This window comes from Hemitrygon akajei, chromosome 15 (genome assembly GCF_048418815.1).
Source record: "Hemitrygon akajei chromosome 15, sHemAka1.3, whole genome shotgun sequence".
NCBI classification, from domain to species: Eukaryota; Metazoa; Chordata; class Chondrichthyes; order Myliobatiformes; family Dasyatidae; genus Hemitrygon; species Hemitrygon akajei.
The window spans coordinates 59481214-59505279 of NC_133138.1; the positions used below are offsets into that span (position 1 = coordinate 59481214).

The 24066-nt window shown below is 40.2% G+C and overlaps 1 protein-coding gene across 2 annotated transcripts in view; it reads left to right on the forward strand.

Moving 5' to 3' along the window:
• The first annotated feature begins 466 nt into the window (after nucleotides 1-466).
• LOC140739386 (peroxisome proliferator-activated receptor gamma coactivator 1-alpha-like) overlaps nucleotides 467-24066 on the forward strand; it is a 154470-nt gene continuing 130870 nt past the window's right edge. For both annotated transcript variants that reach the window (XM_073067648.1, XM_073067649.1), the window contains exon 1: nucleotides 467-602. In XM_073067648.1, the coding sequence (XP_072923749.1) occupies nucleotides 525-602 (78 nt within the window). In that variant the 5' untranslated portion in view covers nucleotides 467-524. The remainder of the gene's footprint in view (nucleotides 603-24066) is intronic.

Here is a 24066-nt window from a genome sequence, read left to right on the forward strand (position 1 = left end):
TTTCATCTCGAATGATTGCCCAAGAAAAAGATTTTTGCTTTTGCTCCATTTGCTTCAAAGCAATAACAGAACTTTAAAAACATATTTAATTCTCCTCCACACTTTTCTTTATCTTATTTCCTGTTCAGTTAAAAAAGCTATATCCATTTTCTTTATTTTGAACTGTTGCTCGTACTTTAAAGGGAGACACCTACTGATCTATGTATTATCTTCACTCGATAATCCGAGAACATAAAGTGTTCACTAGTGTGACAGTTGGAATACTCTTGTACTTTCACCCGCAGCACGCGTCCCTGATTCTCGGTATCAGAGAAAACAACTGTTCACTTCCATCCGGTAACTAAACTAGTTTTCTTTTTAAGAAACCCGCACCAACGAATCCCAGCCTGCCGAGTGGGGACCACCTCCCCCAGCGCAGTGTTGCAAAGCTTGCAGTACCGCCTAGCATGGCCGGGGGCAGCGGCGAGCCCGATCCGCCGGCGAAGTGAGAGGATCGCAGCAACTGTGTCACACAGCGCGGGAAGATGGCGGATTGCTCGCTCACAGATGAAGACTTCTCCTCATTCGTCTTCAATTATCTGACAGAAAACGCAGAGTCTCAGGTAAGGAGCCACGCTCAGCCGGCGACCTGCTCGGCCGCAACACCTCCGCCGGAGAGTTGGACGGCAGCGTTGCTCCCCCGTGCAGATGCCGATGCTGGAGCCGGCGCTTGTGCATTGCCGGTCTCTGGAAAGTCATGTGTATGTAGTGGCGGCGAGCGGAGCACCGGCTTCACGTGGAGCCGGCGCTCGCAACTCCACCGGCTCGCGCGCCAGCCGGCGGGACGAGTGGCGGCCGCCGCTCGCTACATTTGTTGTTACATTGTAGCAAGTGTCATTGCACGGGCTCGCTTCCTTCCTTCATTCATTCCGCACACGTGGGTGCCCAAAGTTATCGGAAATAGCTTATATTCTTCTTTCGATGGGGCACAGATTTGTACCAGAATGCGTGTGCAGTACCGGGCACCGGGGCAAAATCAGCAACTCCTACTTTATGCTTTTCAAAAATCTGCCGGTCAAAGCCGTGCTAAAGTCATGTTGAAAGGGGAAATTAACAATATATGTCCTATTTCCTCTTTGTGGCCAATTGGACCCTCGTGTATTATTTTCACAATTGTTTCCAAACAGTGGATCAGATTGAATTAGCAGTGTGGTTTGCGTAACTCGGGAAATTTCTTACACAACATTTATGATTGAATCTTTAGGAAGATGGGGATACAGCAGCAAACTCGGGTTGCGGCCACTTTACGATTGGTGCTTTTTCTGCCCAAACTCGCATCGTTTTCTTTAAGAGCCGTACTGTGAACATCAACGGGGTTTCATATCAGGCACAAAAACTGTACTTTTCCATTCTCAGCATATTGGATAATATACCCAGCAGCAACTTAGTTTCTTAAATGCGTATTTAAAAAATGATGTAAATGTTTACACAAGGGAGTTTTTATTTATGTATTAATCTAAAACATTTACCTAGTCATTGCAAGAAATTAAGATATGCTAATCATGTGTAGTAAGTATATCGTTTCATATCATTAAAACTATAACTGCCGATAATGTACATTGCGTAAGGAATGCGAGCACGGGTTATGAAACAGTTTGATAGTGTCACATGAGAGCTTGCTGCACCGACGAGTGCTGACGTCTCTGCTTTACTACTGGGAGCTGAGAATGAACCCGATGCCACTGCATTTCTGGCATCACACGCTGCGCATCTCAAGTAGTGTGGCCATATAACGCGTACTTTCCAGTGATATTAACGCAAACCTCTTGTTTAGATTGTAGGATGTAACTATGTACGGCAATGCCAGATGATAGCGCTTGACTGTAGTCAGGCAAACTTGTGCTCGCAGTTTTTATGGGTCCTGCGAAACAGCAACGCTCGTTGCGAAATGAAGGCAAAGAACTGCATTCGCATAATATGTAATTGCTTTAGCATGTTTTAACTTTCTAAGGTGTGGTCAGAAACAGTATTATAGAGTATTAGAAGGTTTGCGAAAGCGTTTTAATGGGTCACCTCGGTGTGACCCTTGACACTGCCATCTACTGTTACAATTATATTTGGACGAGGCTCTGCATCTGGATTGTAGCAGCAGCAGCTGAGAAAAGCAACGGCAGTATTTGAAGTCTTGAAACAATCACGCTAATAGACACATGATGTGTGGCCACAGTAACAAAGCAGGTTGGGCGAGTTCAATTTAAAGAATGTGCTTGGATGGAGAAGATTAGAAAATTACACTTTACTGTTTGGGATTGGTTAAATTGAAGATAGTGTTTAGCTTTGAAATAAAAAAAAGACAAATATTTTAGTAGTAGGATCCTTCAATAGGGAATATATTATCTTTGATGATCTTTAAATCTGCTGAAGTGGAAAGAAGAGTCTTGGCTCTTTAATATTCTTAAACAACTTCTCATAACCCAAGAAATACCTGTTAGTGATGAAAAGCCTGACATTCTCAAAAAGAATCTTTCAATGTTGATGTTTGAGTTAACTTGTGGGAAATACCTAGAGTTACCAAGTTCAAGTTTAATTGATTTCCCATGAATACAGTCAAACGAAACAGCATTACGCTGGGGCCAAGGTGCAAAACACAGTACCAACTGTCATTCACACACACATAGCACAAGGAACGTATAGCACATCTAAGATACCGGTAAAATACAGTCTCACCAAAAAACATGGTCCAAAACCCTGAATCCATGAATGTTGCAGCAGTCTGCAGTTGGACAGCTTGTCCTGTGCTGAGTGAACACTGGGGGGGGCGGGGGGGGCAGCACTGACTCCAGCTTGGATGCTGCAACATGGCCTCCGGTGGAGTGCACAGACTCCAACACCTTTCTTGGGTGGCTGTAAACAGGCAACACTGTGGCTGGAGGCCCTAGTCCTTGCAATGACCAAGGCTGCACAGCTCCCCTGCTGTCCACCAGTAAATCAGTGAACTGGACTTGCAGCACTCTACGTTAACAGTGGCCGAAGTAATGCGATGTAAAACTTGGCCTGAACAGAGCTTCGGCAGAACTAATCAGTTTCTTTATTGATATCACTCCCCAACCAAAATCAAGCCTCTTTCTCATGGACTGTTACAAATCTCTCCTCCCTAGCCCATAACGGAGAGTAGCCCAACTGTGCACTGCCCGCTTCTATGTCTCTCAAACAGGATTTCTCTGATAAATCCATTCTTTCTGCTTGTTCTTGTCTCGCTGAAATTATCTCCTCATAGCTTCACTCCCCTTTTCTGGACATCTCCCACTTACATCTGTGACTCCTTCCTTGCCCTCCACCATTGTAATGGTTTCCAATTCCTTAGTCCCAACCATCTCATCTATACCATAGCTGCCCAGTCTTGCCACATCTCCTTCCTCAACACAAGTTTACAGTTTCACATGGTGGATTAGTTTGTAAGCTGCTACTCACACAATTTTAATCTAAAAGCTCTTGAGTTTTATTCTGTATACCAGAATATACCAAAAAGGACCCGTGAATGTGACTTCAGAGGTGAGTAGTCTGCGTCACTTGCTATCATGACATGGTTGAACAGTGGCCTTAAACTCCAATACTGTTGTCAGCAGGAATGCACCCAGAAAATGTTAGAAATACTGATGAGATCAGATATCATCTGTGGAGAAAGAAACTGCTAATCATTTGAAAAGGTGTTGGGTTTCTCTGTTTTCATTTGCTTCCTGACTTGTTGGGTATTTACATTTCCTCCTCTCTCCACATACACCCTCTCTTCAGTGCTTTGCTTGTGATATCACACGCACTGATTGTGGGAGGGGCAATGATCCAACAATTCTGTGATTAGAACAGATACCCAACTTACAGTGGTAAGGGTGATTAGCAGAATCATTCAAGACATCACAGCCCCTTCTTTCCTTCATTGTATTTACTAAGTTTCTTCCCTTGGAGGGTGAGGTCCCTACACTTGGAAGCATGCACTGCTTGGAATAATATGAAGCTTTGCTGCTGCATTCATGAATGATACAAGTGACCATGTTCCTCTGCATCTATGATCTTTGCTTGGAAACAGAAAAGTACCAATAAATCAAACCTTCCCATGGCCTAAGGAACTCCAGATATAAATGTCTAATCAGAGGGTCCTAATCTTTTTTATGCCAGGACCAATACTATTAAGCAAGGGGTCTGTATACCCCAGATTGGCAAGCCCTGGTCTAAATACTTAAGTTAACACAGATCAGCTTAAAAGGAATGAATGGAATTAGATTAACCTTCTGTTTTTGAAGTGGACTGCAATGGAGATTATAGGTAAGCTTTTTACAGATCTGGATTCATCATTCTTTTCCATTATTAAAACCACTATTCTCCCTAAAGAAATACCCTTATTCTGTATGTTCTCCGGCTGGAGTTATGTGAACAAGATCCTTGAGCATTGTCTCTAATATTCCAGGAGATGCTGGATCCTTGGCTGGAAATAGGGAAACGAATAGTTTACAGTTCTAAAGAGAGAACAGACAAGCTTCAGTTGGGAGTTGGAATAAGATGGAGATGGTTTGAGAAGAAAGTCGATGGATGAGATAGCTCACATTCTTTTACGTCTGTGGTGGAGCAGAGTGCGCGCTGAAACGTGAGATTAGTGATACTCGTAAGTAAGGGTGTGATGCTGAAGAGGTCCAGTGGGTGCCACAGGTGCAGTAAGTGTCTGGAACCTAGTACAACATTGGATATCACGATAGAGTTCTCACTCACACTTGCACTCCGAGAGCACGATGTGACCATTGCAATAAAGAGCAAATTTATCATGAGGACATTGACTGTCGTCTCCGTAAAATTTTATATGATCCTTTGGCTTAGCAGTTGCACTGACAACCAGCAGGTATATTGATTAATAAAATATTATGTAACCTTTCATCACATTGAGGACACTTGCTTGGTGAATCAAAGTATTGATCAGATTGCTGGTAGAATCTGTATGAAATTACACTAATTACAGGTTAGTTAAGACACAAGGAATCAATTGGCAGCAGGTATGTCCCGCTGAAAGGTGACTTCTTGTATTGTAATAGTGCAAACAGCAAATGCTAAAGGACTTGGTTCAGCTGGAGTACAGATGTATATCATGCTTTATAGCAGGTATTACTGCGGAATAAAATTGTTTCACCACAGTTAGTAAGTTCCCTGCTTGCCTAACTTAATTTGTGAAAAAAGCAAAAATTATATCTATTGTACACTCCACCAGTAGGGGATCTCGAACTTGTAGAAACACACAAGGTTTATTATGTAATCTGTTTAAAAAGGCGTGCAGTGTGGTTGTCATCAGATGTTATATTCCTGAGTCATATTGGAAAATTGTAGAAATGTTTTAAGACTTGATTTGCTTCCTTGCACCCCTAATTCCAGGTAAACAATTGCTTGTTTTCTTTACCTGTGCATATTTAAGGTTATCTTTTTGTCTTGAGGTGGCAGGGTTTTTAAAAATCATATTATTAAGATATTTTTACCATAATAATTGATGTAATATTTAGTAGGATAGACGGAACTCGTCAGCCTGGGAAGGCAGTCCATCTAAGAGAGGGAAAACTCTGATTTCAAACCTCTGCTGGCTTGCGGCCATACCCACTCATGGGAAAGGCTTCGGGAGTAAACCCTGAGGACAAATCCGGAGCTGGAGTCCCTAAGGCAGTCCGACATTGCCTTCAAACTCACTCTGGTAACTCCTGCGACAACACTGGTATCAAGTTGTATCGACCCTTGCCCTTCCCTTGGACAACATCGGTGGCGTGGAGAGGGAGATTTGCTGCATGGGCAACAGCCTGTCTTCCATACAACCTTGCCCTGGCCTGCGCCCTGGAGAAGACTTTCCAGGCGCAGGTCCATGGGCTCGCGAGACTAACGGATGCCATACATTTAGTAGGAAAGCCCAGAAACATGCACCTCAGATAAACAACCAATACACCCACTGCTGGCATATTTGTAGAATGCAAATGAAAATGATTGAAAGAAGGAATGAAAAATTATTCATTTATCAAATTGTTTACAACTTTTGTGGCTGAACTTTGCTTCAAAGTCCAAAAAATGCACATGACTATCTCCACGAGGAGCTTGTCACATCAGTCATTTGATATTTCCCTTAGTCCTATGGTTTTGATGAATTTTTGAAGTCTTGCTTTTATCTGCCTTTCATCTCATCTAAAACCAAGCATCTTTGTCAGTTTACTCAAGGTGCCAGTGCAGCAGGATAATGGAAGTGACATGGGGTGTTTTTATTTGGACAGCAGCTTGCATTTAATAGTGATGTTGAGTAAAGATGTCATGGTTTAGCCCAGGTGAAGCGGTGTTGCGGTACATCTCACCACTGCAACTCCCAGATGAGGTATATAACTGAGCCATTGAAGCAGTAATGTGTGATGTTGGTCTTTGACAAATTGTAGAGTCTTGTTTTAGAATCACAGAGCACCACAGCACAGAAACAGGTTCTTCAGCCCATCTAGTCTGTGCCAACCTATTTTTCTACCTCGACCTATCAACCTGCACCCAGACCATAGCCTTCAATACCCCTCTCATCCATGTACCTATTCAAACTAGAAGCGTTGCAATTGAACATGTATCTATTATTGGCATTCATAGCAAAAGGATTTGAGTACAGGAGCAGGGAGGTTCTACTGCAGTTGTACAAGGCCTTGGTGAGACCGCACCTAGAATATTGTGTGCAGTTTTGGTCCCCTAATCTGAGGAAAGACATTCTTGCCATAGAGGGAGTACAGAGAAGGTTCACTAGATTGATTCCTGGGATGGCAGGACTTTCATATGAAGAAAGACTGGATCGACTAGGCTTATACTCACTGGAATTTAGAAGATTGAGGGGGGATCTTATTGAAACGTATAAAATTCTAAAGGGATTGGAGAGGCTAGATGCAGGAAGATTGTTTCCGATGTTGGGGAAGTCCAGAATGAGGGGTCACAGTTTAAGGATAAAGGGGAAGCCTTTTAGGACCGAGATGAGGAAAAACTTCTTTACACAGAGCGTGGTGAATCTGTGGAATTCTCTGCCACAGGAAACAGTTGAGGCCGGTTCATTGGCTATATTTAAGAGAAAGTTAGATATGGCCCTTGTGGCTCAAGGGATCGGGGGTATGGAGAGAAAGCAGGTATAGGGTTCTGAGTTGGATGATCAGCCATGATCATACTGAATGGTGGTGCAGGCTCGAAGGGACGAATGGCCTACTCCTGCACCTATTTTCTATGTTTTCTATTACATCCATTAGCAGCTCATTCCACAATTACACCACCTGTAAGTGAAGATGTTTCCCCTAAAGTTCCTGTTAAATATTTCACCCTAAACCCATGACCTCTACTTTTAGTCTCACTCAACCTGAGGGGGAAAAAGCCTGCATTCATTTACCTTATCTATACTCCTCATAATTTTGTATACCACTATCAAATCTCCCCTCATTTTAATTCCACTGCCCACTCCCATTCCAACGTGTCAGTCCATGGCCACCTGTACTGTTGTGATGAGGCCACATTCAGATTGGAGGAGCAACACTTTGTATTCTGTCTGTGTAGCCTCCAAGCTGATGGCCTGAACATCAATTTCTTGAACTTGCAGTAATTCCCCCTCCCCACCATTCCCCAATCCCATTTCCTTCCCCCACCTTATCTCCATGGTCTTCTGTCTTCTCCTTTCAGATTCCCCCTTCTCCAGCCCTGTATCTCTTTCACCAATCAACTTTTCAACTCCTTACTTCACCCCTCTCCCCAGTTTCACCTATCACCTTATGTATCTTCCTCCCCTCCCCCCACTTTCTAACTCTTAACCCCTCAGATTTTTTTTCTAGGCCCGAAACGTCAGCTGCACTCTACCATAAATGCAGCCTGGCCTGCTGAATTTGTGTGTGTTGTGTGTTGCTTGGACTTTCAGCATCTGCATGTTTTCTGCTGTTTGTGATTGGTTCCCTCATTGTCGTACTCTCCAGGAAATAAAATTCTAACCTCTTCAACCTTTCCCAGTAACTCCAGTACCCAAGTCCCAGAAACAATCTTGCCAATTCTCTTCACTCTTAAAATATCTTAAAAATGTCAAGGCACTTAATGTAATTTGCATTAAAGTGTGGCTAATGAGGGAAAGTGTGGGAACACACAGTGACACCCTGCTTGTTACCTTGTGCTTTTCATTTCTTGCTTTAACATGGCCCTTCTGAAGTTCTCTTGGCGAAGGCGGCCATTGTATGCCAAGACTTACACTTGTCTCAAGCTGACTAATTTGGAAATAAAATAATGTGTCATGAGGTTATATTTTGCAAAATACCATTGTCACATTTTAATTCTTAGAAGGACAACTACATGTCTATGTTTCACTTCAGTTTTAACATTCTTTAGGCAATACTAAAAATGTTAATGTTGTGAAATGCAATTTAAAACTATCATAGTGCTTTATCAATACACTGAAAGACAGATTTCATTGGTTAGGGAGACCGTGGTCTATCACAAGTTTTCAGATATTCTTCAAACAAACTGGAGTAATGCATAATTTATCTCATTTTTTTAAAAAAAAGTTTATTCAGAAAAGATACCACATATCATAGTAGCTGAAGGAATTCCTAAGAGGCTTGAGCAATTCTTGGTCTAAGAATTCTCAGCCAATTATGTAAAATACTGTTTTCTGTGTGGTAAAGCAAGAGCAGAATAAAGTATAACTAATTGAATCTCTGTGTTTTTCTCCCTCTTCCTGTAAACCTTAATGAAACAGTAGAAACCTATTTGTGGAAGGAAAAGATCAACTTTTCTTTGAAGTCTTATGTTTAAAGTACCAAATGTCAGTGGCGGAAGGTGGGGAAGCGGAAGTTACCAGTAAACTTGCCCCCTTTAGGCATGTTAGTGTAATGACAATACAACAAGAATTCTGGGAGTTCTTAATACCACAGACATGTTTTAATAAATACATAGCCCCAGAAGTGAGAGTAGGGCCTGGAAGCCCTCTGTAGCTTTCCTGAAGAAGAGATAAAGAATTATTTTTGGGGCATTCGTTTTGGTTATTACTACAATTCCTAAACATGAGAAATTCAGCAGCAGATTCTGTTGGTGAGCTGCAAAATCAGGGAAGGCACTTGTCTTCTGCAGCCCTTAATATCTTGAACAACATCATGTGTAACATTTCCCATCCAATCCATGTGTTGTTAAAAAGTAGAAATAGTGAGGTAAAAACCTAGCCTAATTGAACAAATACTAAGAAATATTTCTCTGATCAAGAAAAGTCCAGGAGGTTACATTGTCTTTCATTTACATTATTAGGCACTTCTTGAATAAAATTATATTTTTCTCAGGTAAAGCATGTGTAGCTCTTTGAATATACCAATAGCATTCCAATCTGGACTCCATTTCAATCATATTTCCCCAAGTCCATATTTTTTTTTAATAAGATCAAGGATACCTGTCTGGGTAATGAAAATATTTTTTAACATTTGATTATAAAGTCTGCACTGCAGCCTTTTATAAGAAATATATAAAGAATTTGGCTTATGTAATCAACTTTCCAAAAGTAATGGGAACTCAACTTCTCCTGAAAAGCTGCTATCAAAGGAATGTAGATCATTAGTTGTAACAAGTTTGAATAAGATTGGCCTGTGGTTTCTTAAGAAGTGACTGATAGTGTGAGTTAACTAGTGAATCATTTGTGTTGGACCAATTCACATATCCCCATTTGCTAATTTCACAATAGATCTGTAGATTAAAACATTCCTGTTTGGTTTGCTTCTGGCATTCAGTACAGTGGGTGTGCTGTGGTATGAGCATGTGACTGACAACTCCTTTAGTTTGGAAGTTTGTGTTCAGCTGTGTTGCATTAGTGTTCTGTAAACAGTTTGATAATGTGGCATACTTGGCTGGAGCTCATGCTTATTCCATATATGATCTGACAGACCAAGGAATCCTAGATATCCTCAGAAAATTCTTTGCCTAGCTTGTCTCCATTTTTGGTTGTTGTTCAACATACTTCCTTTTACAGTGCTTAAACTTCCTTGTATAACTCCCTACATGTACTTTTATGTTAAAAACTATAAAAACAAGCCTAACCCCTCTCCCATTTCCAGCCCTCCTCCTCTTGGATATCCCACGCCGATTTTCTGCCTTCATTGGACCTTTTCATCTCTAATTGCTGATGAGCCATCAACTGGCTCAACTTCAGCACTCTGCACTCCTCCTCGAAACTTACCGCTCTCTGAATGCATTGCACTCCACTCTCTCTACGCCAATCCAAAGCCTACCATCAAACCCGCAGTCAAAGGGGCTGCTACTTTAGCGGTGAATAGTCCTCTGTATTGCTGAGGCCAAGCGGCAACTCTCAAACACCTCCTCCTACCTAACTCCGGACCATTAGAAAACTGTCTCTGGCACCATCACTGACCTGATCAAGTCCAGAGAACTCCCATCACTGCCATCAAACTCATAGTTCCCTTACCCTGTACTGCTGGTTTCTACTTCCTACCCAAGATCCACAAGCCTGACTGTCCAGGTAGGTTCATTGACTCTGCCTGCTCCTGCCCCACTGAACCCATGTCCCCGCACCTCAAATCCATTCTATCCCCATTGGTTCAGTCCCTTCCCACCTACATCTGTGACACTTCTCATGATCACAATCTCCTCAATAGCTCTCAACTCCCTGGCCTTGACCATCTCACTTGCACCATGAATGTCCAGTCTTCATACACTTTTATCCTCCATCAAGAAGGCCTCAAAGCTCCCTGCTTCTTTCTCAATAAAAGAACCAAACAGATCCCCTCCACCACCACTCTCCTCTGAAATGCAGAACTGATCCTCACCCTCAATAATTTCTCCTTCAGCTTTTCCCACTTTCTCCAGACTCAAGGGGTTGCCATTGGCACCTGCATGGTCCCAGCTATGTCTGCCTTTCCAATGGCTACCTAGAGCAATCCATGTTCCAAGCCTTCCCTAGTAATGCTCCCCAACTCTTCCTCCACTACATTGACTACTGATTTGCTGCTGTTTCATGCACTCATGCTAAGCTCATCACTTTCATCAACTTTGCCTTCAACTTAAAGCCTTCTCTTAAATTTACTTGGTCCATTTCTAACACCTCCCTCCCCTTCCTCAATCTCTCAGTCTCCATCTTTGGAGGCAAACAGTTGACCAACTGTGTTTATAAACTTACTAACTCCCATGGCAATCTTGACCATACATTTTCCCTGTCTCCTGTAAAAGAGCTATTCCTTTTCTCAGTTCCTTCGTCTCCACTTCATCTGTTTCCAGGATGAGGCTTTCCTTTCCAAGAAATCAAAGATGTCCTCCTCATTAAAAGAATGGCGTTTCCCTTCCACCACCATTGATACTGCCCTGACCTGTACCTCCTCCATTTCCCAGACTCCACACTCATCTCTTCTTCTTGCTGCCTCAATAGTGACAGAGTTCAATTTGTCTATATCTACCACCCCAGGAGCCTCCATATCCAACATATCATTCTCTGCAGCATCCAAAGGGATCCAACCACCAAACGCATCTTTACCTCGCCCAATTCTCTGTTTTCTTTGGGGATCGCTCTCTCAGTGATTCCCTCACCCATTCGTACCTCCCCACTAATCTCCCTCTAAGCACTTATGCTTGTTAGCAGCCAAAATGCTACACCTGCCCATTCACCTCTGCCCTTACCTCCTCCCTCACCTCCATTCAGGGCCCCAAACAGTCCTTCCAAGAGAGGCAGTACTTCACCAGCAAACCTGTTTGGGGTCATCTAATATCTGGTGCTCCCAGTGTGGATTCCTCTACATTAATAAAACCCATAATAAATTGAGGGAATATTTCTTCGAGCACCTTCACTTCATCCACCAAAAGCAGAACTTCTAGGTAGCCACTTACTTAAATTCCCATTCCTGATCTGACATGTCAGTCCATCGCCACCTCTTGTCCTACAATGAGGCCACTCTCAGGGTGGAGGAGCAACATCTCCAGCTTGATGCCATGAAAATTGATTTTTTTCCCCTCCGGTAAAACAAAATCCCTCCCTTCTTCTTCAGTTCCCCACTCTGGCCTCTTATCTCTTCTCACTTACCTATTACCTTCCCCTCGTACCCTTTCTCCTTGGGTCCGCTCTCCTCTTGTCAGATTCCTTCTTCTCCAGCCCTTTACCTTTCCCACCCACTTGGCTTCACCTATCACCTTCTAGCTGTTCTCCTTCTCCTCGCCCCTTTTTATTGTGCTATCTTCCCCTTTCCAGTTCTGAAAAAGGGTCTCAGTCTCAAACGTTAACTGCTTATTTCCATAGATGCTGCCTGACCTGCTGCGTTCCTCCAGCATTTTTATGTGTGTCTTGCATGTGCAAAATTTCTTGTGTTTAAGTCTAACTACTTTCAGTAGCTCTGGTGCATGTGCAATAGAATGCTAGCACAAGTTTCTTAATATTAATGGAATGCTACGGTCAAATATGCTGAAGTAATTGTTCCCTGTTTGACATAGATTTCTAGTTTTAAAAAATGGACTTTGTGATTGTGTCCTGATGGAGAGTTGTTTTTTGTAAGATGCTTTCTAAGAAAATTATCATTATTTCATTGAAACATCGCAAAGTTCTTAATTTTTTTCTAATTTTCTGATGAAATATTGGTATTTCACTACCATTCACAAGTGGCTCCTACCCCACTGAACTCATGTCCTTCTACCTCGAATTCATTCTGTCCCCATTGGTTCAGTCCCTTCGCGCCTGCATCTGTGACAGTTCTCATGTTCAAAATCTCCCCAATAGCTTTAATTTCCCTGGATCTCATTTTTACAATTTTTGGAAAGGGTCAGGTGAGGAAATGTAGATGGTCCATTCTGTGGCCGGGAGGACTCAGTGTACCATGCATATATGGAGTATAAGAGGTTGCAGCCGCTGATGGAATATCTGAAGGGGCTGCTCCTCAGGTTTTGGTTACATTTGAGCCACGTGCTGCTTATATATGGGCACCCAGTAAGGAAGGGAGCGGGTCGCGAGGAAGATTTAATAGTGGGTTTGCTCCTGGGCCTGGCCACGATGGGCATTCACAGATCTAAGCAGTAGATAGTCAAGGGCTCTGCCAGGCCTGACTCTTCTGACTGTGCCCAGCTGTCCTTGGAAAGGGAGCATGTGGTCACAGTGGGGGATTTCTGGGAGTGGTGAGCCCCCCATAGAATCGACTTTTATAGACAGTAATAATCATACGTTAATTGGAATTTATTCACTGTCTTGTAAGTACTTAATGTTTGTACTCTGATTTTTTGAGTAAATAAACTTTTAAAGTTGTGTAAACAAAAGTTTAGATAACCTATTACTGTTTCGTAACTGCTCTCACTTTCCCCTGTCCCCATGCAGGGTACCATTCCATGCAGTGTCATTCTTTGTTTATCTGTCAAGTTGTTAGGTTTATAATCTGGAATTCAAAGACTTGGAGTATTTGACTGTAATAATTTAACAAAGTGACTACAACACCATTTTTGAAATTACTTTGTCCACACCAAGCAGAAATTTGTTTTAAGTTGCTTTGTATTGACTCCAATAAAACTGAATATTGAGATAGAAATATAAAGTGTCTTAGTTATGACTGTAACACAAGTGGCTAAAGATGAACTGCTGCTCCTTCTTCATTTCTTTAAGCAATGAAGAATAGTTTGCTCATACCTGAATTATTTTAGAAAAAAATTCTTAGGATTTTTGTTTTGCTCAAGTTTTTAAAAATGATTATCTACTTTCAAGTACTGGGCTCCATGACCATATCCATATGTGAAATACAAACACCTCCTGTGTATTTTTTAAACAATACTGTGGAAAGCACTATTGTGGTACACAGAGGTGAGAATTATTACAGTTAACATTCAGTCTATGATATTTTAAAGGATGGATAGTGACTGAAGATGTGTTAAAATTGTCTAAGGGCCAGGAACAAATGCTAGAAAAATTGAGTTCAATTTTAAGTAACATTTTGTATTTACTGATGTAACAGTGGGGCTGCATTCCAAGTATTATATGTGAATTGTTGTTCAGAAGCCTGAGGCAAAATTTTAATTTATGCAGATTTCATGTCATTCTTAAGATTATTTAATAATAAAATGTTAGTTGTCACTGCAATTGTTTCATCTTATCAGCTTCTATCTGGTTATAACTGACAGAATGTTGCATTGTTGCATACTTTAATGTTTGGTAAGCTTTCATTGTACTATTGATATTGTGAAATTTTTTTTACCATGGTTTTCATGAAGTAATATTTACTCTCTACAAAGTTGCAAATTTTGGAAAATATGACAATATCATTGTACCTGGTTTTGTTTCTGTTTCTCTAAAAACATGCTTGCTGTTCTAAAATTCTCCCTTCCAGTATGCTCAGAGCTGAATTCCCATGAGTGGTCAGAGTGACTTGACATCAAGGCAGCTTGATTGGAGTGTGGCAACTGGTAAAACTGAAGTAAGTGGGCATGAAAGGGTAAATGCTCCATTGACTGAAGTCATACCTTACACAGAGAAAGATAACTATGGTTATATGAGGTGAATCATCCCAGCCTTAGCGTGTTGCAGCAGCTGTCGTAGACACAGCAGTCTTCAGCTGCTTATTCAGTGAGCTTGCTTCCATCATGAATGCTAATGTTCACTGAAGAATTGCAGAATATTCCGCAAATGAAGTTGTGCATGCTTGTGTGCTGCAATACAGAGACAACGTGCGGTCATGGAGAAGTACTTTGTAGCTTATGTTCCAGGCAATGATCATCTCTAATAGGGATAACCACATACCCCTGAAAATTAATGCATTGCACTTGTTGAGTTCTCCACTGTTAAAATCCTGGGTTGCCATTGTTGTCCCAAAGTTTAACTGGACCAGCTGCATAAATACTAAGGCAATAGAGCAGGTCAGTAGCTGACTATGCTGCAGTAAGTGACATTCCTCCTGACTCCTTGAACTCTGCCACCTCCAAGTGAGGAGTGTATGAAATACCCTCCATTTGTAGAGATCAGTGCAATTCAAAAATATTTTAAAAGCTTTGCACCAGGCAGGACAAGCTGACAGTTTGAATGGCATCCCGTATCTTACTAATATCATGAGACATTTAAAGGTTAATTAATGATAGTGGAAATATGCCATTGACCAACTGGAATGAAATTATTTCATGTGTAACTCTTTATTACCAGCAGTTATATGCAATTGCTATTGCTGAATACTTGAGATTTTAGACAGACCTTTGAGATAAAAATCCATTGTTTAACCTACTTCACTGTTTTTTTGGGGGGGATTTGTTGAGCAAAAATGGGTCAATATTTCAAGCCACATTGTATTTAAAACTCATCCATAAATATTTCCCTTTCTGTTTGACATTATTATGATATATTTCTTCTTTTTAACATTTTAGTTTTTCAAGATGTGAAACTGCTTTGAAGTCTGTGCAAAATGTAAATTACAATCAAGATGTTGTGTTTCACACACATAAGCTGGCACCAGTTTTCTGCTTTCCATCTGTAGAATTATGCTGCATTTACCCTGTGGTTCAGTCAAGTATAAAGTCAGCAACTTGTCACAAAGGAGGTAACGTGCATAAATCTGTTCAAACACCACAACCCTAAATAACTTGCTTCGTAAATGTTAAGCAGCTTAATTGTGCCAATGTCGTAGAGAAGCAGGGCGAGAGTATCCAGTTCTTTGATCCTGTTCCGAACTCCATACTTTACCTGATCCTGAATCCTTTAATCCCTTAATGGAAAAATTGTGGCAATCTCACTCTTAAAATTTTCATGTAATCCAATACTTCAAGATTTCAATTATCCTTAAAGTAAAAATATGCTCCAGGTTTTGAATGACCTGTCAATATATAAGGAACATCATAAAGAAATACAGGAATGGAATTCAATGCTGCATCTGGACTACAATGCAGTTAGATCAAGGATAATGTTCTCCTCAGCACCATTCCCTGTACTTATCCCTTGGTTTCTTTGATGTCACAATATCAACTTGATGCAGCAGGTCCCTATGAAGTTTCGCTCATCCATTTCCACCAATACTCACTTGTCTAAGGTTGTAGAAGGTACATTTGTCCCTACACCTCTCATTCACCACTATTTCAGGACATAAACAGCTCTTTCAGGTCAGGTAAAGATTTGCTTGCACGTCTTTCCACCTTGTCTACTGCATTTGGTGCTCTCAATGTGGCCTCCTCTGCATCAACAAGACTAAGTGTAGAAAAGTGACCGTTTTGAGAACACAGTGGCTATCTTGAATTCCCGGTTACATGCCATTTCTAACTCCTCCTCTCATTCCCACACCAGTCTGTTGTTCCTCATCTTTCTCCGCAGGCAGAGCGAGAAGTCAAAAGCAAACTAGAAGAACAATATCTTGTGTTCCCTGTGGGGCTTATACCCAATAGTATGAACATTGAATTTACCAGTTTTGATTAACTTGCATCCTTGTGTTCCTTTCTCCTTCTGATTGGTTCTCCCACACCTTTTTCCAATTGTCGCAGCCTGTTTTTCAGATTTATTCCCCTTCCTTACCTGCATGGATTTCCCCATTATCCTTTCTTAGCTGTCTGATTCTAGCATCTGCAGACTCTTGCTTTTGTTTAACATTTTCCATCCTCTCCTAACTTGGCTCCATCTGCCCTCTTCCTCTCTTTCTGTCTCCTTACCTTTCCCCACCAGTTGTTGTCTCCCAACTTGACAACTCTCCTCCCCTGGCTTCATCTACTCATCATCATCATCATCTTCACTGGGTTCCACATTTCGCCTACCAGCTCTAGTCTCACCCTTCCCTCTCAATCCTTTATGCTGGATAACTTCTCTCCACACCTTCAGTCTTGATGCATTGTCTAGACCCTGAAATATTGACCATCCTTCTACCTTCACAGTTGCTACCTGACCCATTGAATTCCTCCAGTTTGTTTCTTTTGTTTTTCTTTTGCTTCAGAGTACAGAGTCTGCAGTACAGTGTCCCTACTTTAAAAGCTCTTCACATTTAAAAATATATTCAGGTGGCTTCATATGTTCTGCATCACATTCTTTTGCCCATTCACACAGCTTGTCTATCTTCCCTCTGTATCCTTTTCACAACCCACATTCCTACTGAGTTTTGTTACATAGGAAAACTTGGATTTGTTACACTTGATCTCTTGAAGCTAGTGATTAATATAGATTGTCAACAGCTGGGAGTCCAGTACCAATCTATGCACTGTCAACCACCCACAACCTTACCATAACTCATTCATACATTTTGCCTAGAATCATCCTATCTTTAGCCTATTTCATTATATTGCTACAATTCACTTCAATTCTGTCTTCTGACCTCTTGCATGGCAGTTTAGTTATTTATTTATTTATTTTAATTATTCTGAGATACAGGGCAGAACAGGCCCTTTTGGAACAAGCTGTACTGCCCACCTTTTCAGCCCTAGCCTAATCGCTGGTCAGTTTACAGTGACCAATTGGCCTACTAACTGGTCCGTCTTTGGATTGTGGGAGGAAACTGGATCACCCAGGGGATCCATGCGCTCATGGGAAGCGCGTGCAACCTTCTTACAGAGCGTGTTGGAATTGAGCCCCTAACTCTGACACCCCCAAGCTATAAGAACGTTGCACAAACTGTTATGCTGCTGTGGTGCCCATGTACCAAGCAATCTGAAAAACAACCCATAGATTTGTTGAGCATAATTTCATTTCCACAAGACAGCGTTGACTCTGCGTGATTCTATTATTATTTCCTCAATACCTCCTGCTTGTTTAATCAGTTTTCCTCACAAATGATTTTAGGCCAACTGCTTGTAGTCACCTGTTTCCCCTCTGGCTCTTTTCTTAAGTGGTGGGGTTGCATTTGTCACCTTCAGTTTGTGAGAAACATTCTAAAATCTATGGAATTTTGACAGATAATAGGCTGTACAAGTACTATTTGTGTAGCCACCATTTTCAGAACTTTGGGTTGCAGGTCATTGGGTCCTGGGGATTTATCATTTTTTTCGGTCCAATTAATTTTTCAAATACTTTCTTATTTGCTACTGTTAACTTCAATCAGCTCCTCGATCACACTGAGCTGTTGTTCTCCAACTTCTCTGAGTGTTTTTCGGTGTCTTCTATGGAAAGAGACACAAACTATTTGTTCCAGTTCACTGATGTTTTCTTATTCCTCAATATACTAACTTCCATTTCATTCTAGAAGAGATTTGCATTAACTGCTGATCTGTTTTTGTTTAAATCTATCAATACTACTTCTGTCTATTTTTATATTTCTCACTTGGTCATTCTTATATTATACTTCCCATTTTCTTATTAATATCTTGGCCCTCGCCAAATTCTGAAAATAGTCAAAACTCAGGTTGTTTTTTTTTGAAGCATTGTAAGCTTTTTCCATTGATCCAATACTTTATTTAACTTTTGTTAGCCAGCTGGACCACTTTTACTATAAAGCTTTTGTGCCTTAAAGGGAAATATATTTGTTCCAGACTACTTGAAGTGTGTTACCATTATTCATTTACTTTCATATTATTAATGAGGATTTTCAATCCAACTCTTTCCTCATACCTTTGTAGTTTCTCCTGTATAGATTTCGTTTAATTTCCGAGAGTCACATTCAATCTTTATATAAACTTAACTCATATTTTATCCTTACTTTTCTAAGAAAAGAGCTCTTTCTGTTTCATTAGAATAAAGGCAGAGATTTATCTTTCAATAGCGATATAGCTGGCTTGCAATATATGAATTATGATTAATATATAAACACAGTGTGAAGGGTGATGGGAAAAGGAACGGTGTTTCTCTCTGTTGTGTCCTTTCGGAGTAAGGCCAGAGTCTCACCTATAAGAGATTTTGTTTATTAAAGAATTTTTCCTCATTTGTAAGCATTGATAGGGAAGGTCTTGCTCATGCAAAATTTGAGGGATAATTGAGCATTTGCATCTACTTGGTGAGGGGAAACTTATCAGTGATATTTATGGCTTTCATTGATTACTACCTGTGAATTACCAGCCATTAAAGAAATAGGATTTTATTACACATTTTATGTGCAATTTTTCCGTCACAGTGATCCAACTGTTAAATTTTTATAGGTATTTAGATGACTCAATTTAATATCTCCATGTTTGTAAGTATCTTTATATGGCATATTAATTTTATAACCTTTCATATTGTATTTCAGATATTTCATATAATCTTTCAGATGAAATGCTGAAGGTAGTAAACTGCTGTGTAACGTTAGCTGTGATATCAGTTGAATCTACAGCGTGCTCATTTTAAGTTTGTGTACTTGATATAAAAGGTTAGGATAAAATATTTTTTTAGGGATGGTGTTGTTACTTGTGGGTGCAAGGTTGGAGATACATCTCTACCAAAGGAGGCGTAAGGCGTATCTTACCTCCGCTAGTCTGCAGGTCACCCTTGGCCAAGGTGTAACACCATTTTAGCCCCCCCATTTATGGTCACAGGAAGCTGTGTGAGCAGATGGTGGATGGTCGTATGAGCAGCTGGTGCATTTCAGAAGTCCTAGTTATGGGACCATAATCTGAAGAGTATTGTAAGGACACTGCCCAGAAGGAGGCAATGGCAAACCACTTCTGTAGAATTTGCCCAGAACAATCATGGTCATGGACCATGATCACCCATGTTGTACGACACGGCACGTAATGATGATGTAGTTACTTGTAATCTATCCTAATTAACTAACAAAATGGAAATATTTTCAAAGTCTCAGAATTGATTTGTGAAAATTGTAATATAGTTTCCTGTCTTGGGAAAATTTCACTGACTCATGTGCTTAAAAACCTAGTCTTGGAGATTAATTGTGTCAGTCAGTGATGACTGCAAATTTACTTTGAAAATAAAGCAGCATTCCAGCTTCTGTTACACATTTTTGGTTGATGTGATGGGATTTAATGCATACTGTTTGCTTTTGAGCTAAATCTCTTGTGACCTGCTGTGCTTGATGCGAGGTGGTGACTTCTAGTTTTTGGATTTTTGTACTTGGAGCTGAGGGAAAGGTTTTAAAACCAAAATAGTTCTGGAGCTGTGCTGATGTGAAGAGTCAACATTATCTGTGACAGAGCAACCCTAGGCATTAAGGTTTAAATGTGATTGGACAAGCTAATTTTCTTATAGTTTTTTTTAAGCTATTAGGAAGTGTAAGGTATTTGGAAAATGCATGGTAAAATGCTTTGTGAGGAACAGTGTGGTACATTGAATAATACACACTATTCATAAAACATAGAAATAATTAAATTTATGTCTTATCATCTAGTATACTATTCAATAAAACTGTAGCATATGTTACATTTCCATATATTACTATTATTCCTTGATTACTTTGCTGTCCAAAAGATTTTAGCCCTAAGCAGACTCATTGACTGAGAATCCTGTGTATGAGATTTCCCTTTGGAAAGAATGCTCTCTCAAAGAGCACATGAAAAATGATAAGATTTTTTTTGCTGTTATTTTAAGAAGGATGTTGACTTGGGAATTGGAAGCCTTCCATAAGCTTCAGGTATTGCTGTGGATTCTTCTACATAGTTGAGTAGAGATTATTGTCATGGCTCATCAAACTTTTTCCTCTGTGCTGCACTGAATTCTCAGACTAAGTATCAGAATATACATTAAGACCCTCTCCTTCAGAAGCAAAAGTATTGGAAACTGAGTCTCGGCGGAGAAGAAATGTTTAGAAAATTGCATTTTAAAAGCTAGGAGAGCTACGATCAATATTTATGAAGGAACAAACTGGAACTCTAAGTTCCTGGAAATATCCTACAGGCCTGATAACATCTGTAAAGAGAGAAACAAGGTACTGATGAAGAATTATTGACCTGAAGCTGCCTAACCTGCTGATCATTTCCAGTGTTTTTTGTTTTAAGTTGGCATTCATTTTTTGTTTGCTCTTAACAAGTTGTAATGAACGGTGGTCTGAACAGTGGCGCCACAGCAGCATAGCAGTTGGTGCATTGCTATTAAAGTTTGGGGCGTCAGGGTTTGGAGTTCAATCACGTCGACCTCTGTAAGGAGTTTTACATTCTCCCCATGGGGTTTATCCTGGTGCTATGGTGTCCTCCCATAGTCCAAAGACATACCAGATACTAGATAATTGGTCATTGTAAATTGTCCCTTGATTAAGCTAAGGTTAAATTAAGGGTTGTTAGGGTTGCTTGATGGTATGGATCGAAGAGCCAGAAAGGCCTAGTCAGTGCTGTATCTCTAAATAATTAATATTTTTGCTTGTGTTGATCTATGATTCTCACTGACTGCTTTTTGAATGTCACGCCAGCATCTATGGACCATTACCTGATTGACGTCATTCAGAGAGCCGAGAAAGTGCTGAGACAGCCGCTTAATTAGCTTCAGCTGAGATACGGGCCATACCTGTTCCATCTGTTCACATTAACGGTGCTTAAATTGATAATGTTTTGCCTTGTAATTGCCATTAATAAAAATGTCAGTGGACCATCAAGTAAGAAAACAAAAATACAGCATCAGAAATAGTATAATCACATAATAGCTACAACATGAAAGGAGGCTATATGCCTAGTTGATTCCATACCTGCTCTGTACTAGAGCAATTCACAAGATCCATAACCCCAACCCTCCCTTTATCTCTGCACATTCTTTCCTTTCTGTTGGTTAACTCCGTTCCCCTTTTGATTGCTGCATTGAATGTGACTGCAAAGCCATGTATCGAAAATGCTACCTTGAAAATATTAAGGAGATTTTATTGAGGAGATTTGATGTAAACAGGGGAAATTCTGGACTTTAAACATTAGTGTATCATAATCACTGGATGTGGAAAAAATACCTAATAGAATCCAGCATTTTAGATTGAATTTGAGCTTCTAAAGTCTCACTATTGCCCATTTAAAAAAAAAATATTTTATCAGTATCTTTCTATTATTATTTCCTGGGTATCAGCACCCACCATGCTCCCAACATCCCTCTAACCCCATCAGCTTTTTTCTTCCTCTTGCATTCTGAATAAAAGTCTTTATTACTAGTAAACTGTATTCTGTGATTCATTCCAACAACATGTAAACTCTGCAAATATTAGATTTTCACTTTACATATTTTCAATAGACATTGAGGTGAATGATGTGCACTATTTATGTAGGTTCTCTTTGGTAATATTTCCAGTTATATCCCACCAATTGCCCTTTATCTCTTAATCTCTACCCCGAGCCATAATTCAACATTTCTGAACTTTTGAAGCAGATCACTGGCAAACCAATGTTGTGTCACTTTTCTCTTCCTAAAAAATTAGAAATCAATTACCTGCAAAGGAGAAAACGAGATCAAAATTAGTCAAAAGGTGACTATAATTTGAACTTGCACAAATAGCCACTGATTTTAGTTCAGTTATAATTTTGGTTCAGATTTGTAGATTCATTTTTGTGATCTGGTTCAGAAGAGGCAGGAACAAAAAAGACAGAGATACTGTAGTGTTACGAGTTTTTCCAGTGACCACGTAGCAGCATTATCACTTTAGAAAAGTATTATTTTTAGAAAGTATTATAGCAGGAATAGCATGTATCAGTGGAATATTTCAGGTCAATTCTCTCTGATTTGAGTCTAGATAGATTCTCCATTGTGAGATTGTAGATCTCAATGAGGTCCCAAACTGTTTTCTTTCTTTAAAATAAAGTATTCCCCAGTACATCATCTGAATATAACCTTAATGCAGACAGGTATAGTTAATATTTGAAATGCAGTATTGTTTTTCAATCTTGAGTGGATTATTGCTCAAATAAGTGATTTGGAAGGCCAAAGGTTATCTTTGGAGATCAGGATCAAGGAGAATCACAAGACATTTTATGCTTAGATTAAGAAGATTAGGATAACTAAGGAGAGAGTAGGTTTACTCAAGGAGGGAATTTGTGCTTGGAGTCAGAATAAGTGGCTGAGGTACTAGCTGGGTATTTTGTTGAGGTATTTCTTGAGGACAAGGATTTGTAGGGTAGTGAAAGCAGCGTTGGGGCATGTCGATGTGCTGAGACAGTTTGTGATTAAGGAAGAGGTATTGCTGGATGTTCTGAAAAGCTTTAAGGTCGATAAGTCCCCAGGACCTGATGGCATGTATCCCAGAATAGATGGTTTCTAAATACAGATAAGGAAAATTTAACAATCACTGTAAATGCTATCTGATAGTTCAAAGTAAATTTGTTATCAAAGTACATATATGTCGCCATCTATAACCCTAAGATTAATTTTCTTGTGGACATGTGCAATAAATCCATAAGAGATTATTAACCATAATAGAATCAATGAAAGGCCACACCAATTTGATCTTTCAACCAGCATGCAAAAGACAACGATCTGTGCAAATGCAGAAATAAATAAATAAACAATAAATACTGAGAACATGAGATGAAAAGTCGTTGAAAGTAGGTGGTGGGGACATTTCAATGAAGGAGCAACTGATGTTGAGTGAAGTTATTCTCTTTGGTTCAAGAGTCTGATAGTTGAGAGGTATTAACTGTTTTTGAACCTGGTGATGTGAGTACTGAGGCTCTTTACCTTCTTCCTGATGGCAGCAGCAAGAAGAGAGTGTGACTTGGATGGTGGTAGTCCCTGATTATGGATGCTGGTTTCCGGCATCAAGGCTTCATGTAGATGTGGTCAATGGTGGAGAGGGCTTTACCCGTAAAAGACTGGACTGTATCCACTACTTTTTGTAGGCTTTTCCCTTCAAGGGTATTAGTGTTTCCATACCAGGCCGAGATTCAGCCAGTTAATATACTCTCCACCACAAATCTACAGAAGCTTATTAAAGTATTAGATGTCATGCTGAAACTTTGCAAACTCTTAAGGAAATAGAGGTGCTGCTATGCTTTCTTCACGATTGCACTTATGTGCTGGGTCCACAACAGGTGCTCTAAAATGATAACACAGGAATTTAAAGTACAGGTTTAAGTTCAATTTTATTGTCATTCAACTATACACATGTATACCACCAAGTCAGACACTGTTCTTCCAGACCAAGTTGTGCAACACAGTACATATAACTCATGTACATAAGACATAATGTAATATTGCCACAAATAAGTTAACAAATAATACGGTATATGCATGATACAAGTTTAGAAAGTAACCAGTATAATGCTTCTGGCGCTGATTATATG